The sequence below is a fragment of the Nematolebias whitei genome, chromosome 11, assembly GCF_014905685.2.
Source record: "Nematolebias whitei isolate Nwh7 chromosome 11, NemWhi1, whole genome shotgun sequence".
NCBI lineage: Eukaryota > Metazoa > Chordata > Actinopteri > Cyprinodontiformes > Rivulidae > Nematolebias > Nematolebias whitei.
In genome coordinates this window covers 47,404,756-47,411,165 of record NC_056508.1, presented here as the reverse complement: position 1 = coordinate 47,411,165, position 6,410 = coordinate 47,404,756, and the positions used below count along the sequence as shown (strand labels likewise).

At 46.7% G+C, this 6,410-nt stretch overlaps 1 protein-coding gene across 1 annotated transcript in view; it reads left to right on the top strand.

The window, feature by feature from the left end:
* gmeb2 (glucocorticoid modulatory element binding protein 2) overlaps positions 1–2,938 on the top strand; it is a 6,787-nt gene extending 3,849 nt beyond the window's left edge. The window contains exons 6-10 of the mRNA XM_037685066.1: positions 686–846; positions 1,079–1,147; positions 1,244–1,381; positions 1,458–1,580; positions 2,191–2,938. Of these exons, the coding sequence (XP_037540994.1) occupies positions 686–846; positions 1,079–1,147; positions 1,244–1,381; positions 1,458–1,580; positions 2,191–2,768 (1,069 nt within the window). The 3' untranslated portion in view covers positions 2,769–2,938. The remainder of the gene's footprint in view (positions 1–685; positions 847–1,078; positions 1,148–1,243; positions 1,382–1,457; positions 1,581–2,190) is intronic.
* Positions 2,939–6,410: the final 3,472 nt, after the last annotated feature.

Here is a 6,410-nt window from a genome sequence, read left to right as displayed (position 1 = left end):
GACACGTACAGGGAGCCAGTGAAGGGAGGACAGAACTGGTGAGATATGATCAAACCTACACGTTCCTGTTAAGAACCGAGCTGCAGCGTTTTGGACGAGCTGGAGACGTGAAGGGAGACCTGACTGCCCCCAACATCAAGCACGTTAGAGTCGTCCAGCCGGGTTGTAACGAAGGCATGGACTATTTTATGAAGGTCAGATCTGGTCAGCACCGACTTCAGTTTAGATATCTGCCTTAACTGGAAGAAGCTTTTCTGCAGAACAGAGTTAATCTGTTTATTCAACTTAAAGTCAGAGTCTAAAACCATCCTGAGGTTTGTGACAGACACCTTAAGATATGAAGAGTCAAGGTTTACAGGAACAGACGGCAGTAGAGCTGGGGATAAACTCAACGACCTCAGTTTTCTGATCGTTGAAACTTAAAACATTTGAAGCCATCCATGCCTTGATGTCATCAAGACATTTTACCAGAGGGTGGATTGTGCATGAACTGTTAGGTTTTAAGGGAAGATACATTTGACAATCATCAGCATAACAATGAAATGAAAGACCATGTTTCATCAGGATAGACCCCAAACGGAGCAGATAGAGTGAAATCAGAAGGGGTCCAAGAATCGAGCCGTGCGGAACCCCACAGGAAAGAGGCACTGAAGCAGATACACAATTTCTAACCTTTCTTCCACAGGAAGATCATGGACTCGGGTGAACTGGACTTCTACCAGCACTCCAAGGTCTGCTCCAACACCTGCCGCAGCACCAAGATCGACCTGGTGGGAACCAAAGCGTCCGCCGCGGTCGACGCGTCCGCCGCCGACCTGCTCGCTGCCTCCACCTCGTCAGCTGACTGTACGATCTGCAGCCCTTCATCGGGTTCTGGGCTCGTTTGAAACAGTTTTTAAATTCTGTTATTAAACTTTTTCTTTCTTAGATGTGAATATTTGTATTTTCTGATGATTTCCTCCTCAGCAGGCGGTCCTGTTGGACCTCAGCAGGCGGTCCTGTTGGACCTCAGCAGGCGGTTCTGTTGGACTTCTGTCTCGTCTGTTCACATTTTAAACCTGTTTTCTGTCCGTTTCAGTGAACGGAGCGGCCGCTTCGTTTCCAGATGCGACAGAGGAACCGTCAGAGTGGGTCACCGCCATCGGAGGTAAGGAACCGTCATCTGACCCGGTTCTTGTTCAAACCAGAACCCGTCTCTCTGGCCCGGTTCTTGTTCAAACCCAGTTTTGTGTCGCGTCTCCAGAGGACTCTGTGACATTCTGGCGCTCCATAAAGGAGGCGGGGCTTCTGGAGGAGGTGGTGGAGGACTTCCAGAAGGAGCTGCAGGAGGTTCTGAAGGGGTTGCAGGAGAGAGTGTGCGACCCGCCACTGCAGGTCAAAGGTCAGAACCACTCCCTTATGGTCCGGCTTGTCGGTGTTCTGGACAACTGTAAAATGTTCTGCGGTTCTGGTTTCAGATGCGGTTCTGCTCAACAACATTGTGCAGAACTTCGGGATGCTGGACCTGGTGAAGAAGGTTCTGGCCAGTCACAAGAGCCAGATGGACCGGTACCGAGAGCAGTACTCTCGTAGCCTTGCCGGTCAGTACCAGAACCTCTAATCAGAGTTCCTCCATGAATTCAGGAGAGTTCAGCCAGAACATTATGACCACCTGCCTAGTTAACGGTTCATTAAACTGAATCATTCTTATTTCCACCTGTCTGGTTACATGATCACCCGCCGCTGAAAGTCTGAGGCAGAGGTCTCCACCTGTATCCATGTGTGTTTATACGTCTGTTAGCGAAATATCTCATGAAGCAGTGGACATATTTTATCTACACTCTCAAAGATTTTGTCTACAATGATCAGCTTTTGAAGTCAGGTTCAAGATGGCCGCCACATTAGCTCCAACTCAGACGGTTTGACAGATGTTGAGCTGTACGAGAGTCATCCCCAACACGTACTCCGAGGGACAGCTCAGTTTTACTGTTTATGTAGTTCTCATTTAGATTTCTGTAAATCGTTTAAACTCTTGCTACTGTTTGGCTAATTTTAGCTACTGTTCAGCTGATGTTAGAGTTCATCGTCTGTTTCTGAGGCATCACTGCAGGGAGCAGGCTGGCTGCAGCAGCTGTTTGCAGTTAATGAGGTGGTCATAATGTTTTGGCCGGTGTGTTTGATTGACAGCCTCTCCCCCCTCCTCCCCCACAGCTCTGGAGCAGCAGTGTGATGAACACCGGAAACGGGCCAAAGAGCTGAAGAGTAAATCTCAGCACCTGAACAACGTCCTGATGACCCTCACCCCGGTGACCCCACCCCCACCGCCCAAACGCCCCCGGCTGACCCGTGCCGTCTCCGGCCCGGCCGCGGTCGGCGCCGCGCCCACCCAGATCACGCTGCCCCTCAACCAGCTGGGCGGCCTGCCGTTAGGAAAGGTGCTGACGGTGGCGGGGGCGCAGGCGGGCGGGTACACCATCCTCACCTCGCCGCTGTCCGGCGCCGAGCTAGCAGCCGACGGCTCCAACGTGACTCTGCTGGAGGGCGTGGAGCCGGCGGGGGGGTCCGGCGGCTCCGGGGCCTTCGTTAAGGTGGTCGGACCTCAGTTCCAGCTGGTGACGCTGCCGCTGGCCACCACACAAAGCCCCGCCCTGCAGCAGCAGGTCAGCACCGTCACCGTGGTGGACGCCATGGCAACCGGAGCGGAGGAGTCCCAGGAGGCGGGGCAGACTGACGGAGATGATGGAGGTCAGCCAGGGCAGGGAGCAGAGGAGGAGGAGGAGGAGCAGTGAGAGGAAGGACAGCTGTGCCGGCTTCACTCTGGACTCAAACGTGAAGCTTGATTACCTCTGACCTCTGACCCCTCCCTGCTTCATGAAGGTCTCTCAGTTTTCAGAGGGAACTTTTAACGAGCTTCTGTTCTGCGAGTTCTTTGGACCGGACCTCCTGTTCTCTTCTGAGGAGCGGCGCTCGGTTTGAGAATAAATGCTCAGTGAAAAACAAGATCCAGTTTTATTATTTTTAAACAAACTACCTGAGCAGGTAAAAGGTTTCTGTTCATGTGTCTGTTAGCAAAATATCTCATGAGTCACCGGACACATTTTAATGAAACTTTCAGGAAATCATCAACAACTCTCCAACTTCAGAAGCCAGCTGGGATCAAGATGGCCGCCACAGCCCAGCTCGACCTCGATCTGCGGCTGCTTCGACCTTTATCCTAACTCAGGTTTTGGATTACCGCACAGCATTCTGGGATGTCAGCGCAGTCCCACCCGCCAGCCAGACCCGGAACAGACCATGAAAATGGCTCCGGGTGCTCTGATCCTGGAGCAGCAGCTGACGTTTAGCTGTTTTCTTGACAGCTAAATGCTCCTGTACCTTTGGTCCTGGAGCAGCAGCTGAAGTTTAGCTATTCTATGAGCAGCTAATGCTCCCGTACGTTTGCCCCTCTAAGATCAAGTCTCTGGGCTCATTTCGGCCGGCGTTGAGCTAAAGCTTAGCGTGGTCGTAGCTGAGAGTCCTCGCCGACGGTCGCTCGGAGTGTGGATCGAGTGGCTGCAGCTGCATCGTTTCCCCCTGGAAGATCCTCCAGGACTGGACAAAAAAGGGCGGCGGGTGATATGCATTCCTTCAAGGAAAGCCCGGCCTTCCAACAGCAGTGAAGAGGAACTGAGCTCCGAGCGGGTCGGGTCGGGACAAAGACACTGACTTTGTCCTGGTCTCTCCTCACAGAACCTTCTGTTCTATCTGGGTTCCTGTCTGTCAGCCTATCAGCTGGAACACTTCCTGTTTGTCTGACCCCAACACTTCCTGTTTGTCTGACCCGAACACTTCCTGTTTGTCTGACTTGAACACTTCCTGTTCATCTGACCCCAACACTTCCTGTTTGTCTGACCTGAACACTTCCTGTTTGTATGAATGGGGTCAGAACGTTGGCGTTGTTTCGGACTCAGACGTTTGGAGATGTTAGACGCCACCACGACGAGTCGATGAACTTCGTCATGACAGAAAATGTACAGAACAGCCCTTTAGTTTGGCTTCCCATTAAATGGTTATTTATTTATTATTGATTTATTCTTTGTTGTAAATAAAGTTTTAGTTTAAAAAAGGTTCACAGTGTAACGTTCTGCCGTGCTGTAAACTGCCCAGAGCTGCAGGAAACGTTTAATTTACCAAGAAACGTTCAGAGGAGGAGACGCAGCCCATCAGGAAGGTTCTGGGTCAGACGGTTCTGATCCGACCCTCGGTTTCCTTCCTGACGATCCTTACCCATCATAAAAGAATAAAAACAGAAAAGTTGGACTTTTATTCTGTAGTGGAAGACGTTTCACTTCCTGTGTTCATTTAAATTTGTCCTGATGAATCCAGTCCAGAACCGGACCGGACCGGACCGTGACGGAGGTTTCTTCCTGTAAAAGGGAGTTTTTCCTTCCCACTGTCTCCTTTGTGCTTGTTCAGGATGAGAGACCGAGACGACGTGAAGATCCAACACAATCTGCTGCTTCTCAGATCGAGAACTTTACTAACTGGTTCTGATGACGTATGTGACGGGTGTCCAAAGTCGGCCCGAGGGCCAGTTGTGGCCCCTGGAGTGATGCTGTGCGGCCCACAGCTGCAGTTTAAGAACCGTCTATATCACGGGTGTCCAAAGTCGGCCCGAGGGCCAGCTGTGGCCCCTGGAGTGATGCTGTGCGGCCCACAGCTGCAGTTTAAGAACCGTCTATATCATGGGTGTCCAAAGTGCGGCCCGAGGGCCAGTTGTGGCCCCTGGAGTGATGCTGTGCGGCCCACAGCTGCAGTTTAAGAACCGTCTCGTTTTGGGCAGCAGGGTCAAGAGGTCGCTGCAGACGTTCTGCAGATTAGTTGGTTCCTTTTTTATATAATGTAACAGCAAAACAGATTAAAAACAATCTTCTCAAAATAAGCAATATTAAAATAGAAACCTTTGGCTGTAATATTTTTATTTTCACTTCCTGGTACAAAACACCACAAACATTTACTGGTTTCTACCAGAAAGAGACTTTTGGATAATGATTCATGAACTTGTCTAAATGTTGCAGTTGATAAAATAATCACGAGGGAAACTGGACATTTTAAATGAATAGAACGTGGCATCATCTACATACGAGATGATCGACTTCATCAAACCTTCTACGAATCTGTTGTAGCGACCGACAGCTGGATGATTCTTCAGAACTTGGATCAGCCTTTTGGGTCGTCCAAGGTCCAAAAGGCTGATGGACCCGCTTTTAAAAAGGACATTTACTCAAATTACACTTTTGTTGCTGAGAACAAACTAAAATGAACTTTACAAACACAAGAAAACAACAAACATAAACCCAACAAATCAAATAAATCCTTTTAAATAAAAATATAAGCTTAGTGTTTAGATGGTTTGGATCTACAACAATTTAAACTATTTCTCCACCAAAATTAATAAACTTTTGTTCTTTCTCCAAAATATTCTTCATGTTGAGTTAAATTCACATTTTGTGGCCCACGAGTCTTTTGTCTGGTTTGAGTCCACGTATGAAAATGTTTAGACGCTCCTGGTGTGAATGTTTCTGTGGAGCCCTGAGACGACTTCTGTTGTGACTTGGAGATTTATAAACAAATAAACAAACAAATAAACAAAGTGACGTGAAGTGAGAGGAGGAGACTGATGGTTTCATTAAACTTCAGAGAAGCACCAATGTTTGTTCATCTGGTCAGAAAAAAAACGAGCATCTCTTCAGTTTGATCAGTTTTTAACAGAAAACTGTTCAACCTTTATTTATTTATTTATTTATTCATTTATTTATTCATATTTCAGGGATGTTCTTATCATTTAAAGGAAACTAGATTATTTTAATTTGCCCTTCTGATTTAGACTTTTTGATGAATAAAAAGATTTAGCTACATTCAAGTGTGTTTTTCTGTTTGAAATCAATGAGATAATTAAACATGATTAATATATTTTATTACCACAAACCGGCGCGTGTGTTTAGAACCATAAACAAAGAGAAAACTCACGAAGGACAAAAACTCACCGACTGCTTTAATATTACATTTTATTAGAATTATAGTGTATATTTTATTAATTTATTCCAAAGATTTATAACATCAGACATGAATTCTTGAACTCAAACCTAAAATAAATCCAGATTTTAAAAATGACTCCAGAAAGAAATTCACAGGAACATTTTATCTTTTTAATTATTTCTTTATTTTTTTTTTATCAGCTGGAAGTTTAAACATTTTATCAAGTGACAAATAGTTAATTTTCTGGGGATTAAACAAACCGAATTCAAACCGGTTCTGGTTGAGTCAAACCGGATCAGTCGCAGACCGAACACTCGCACTTTATGTTTACTGGAAATAAACATTTTATTTTATTTTAAAATGGAATTAGATTTCCTGCAGTTTGGGTTGGAAATTTTTATTTTCTAATTTTA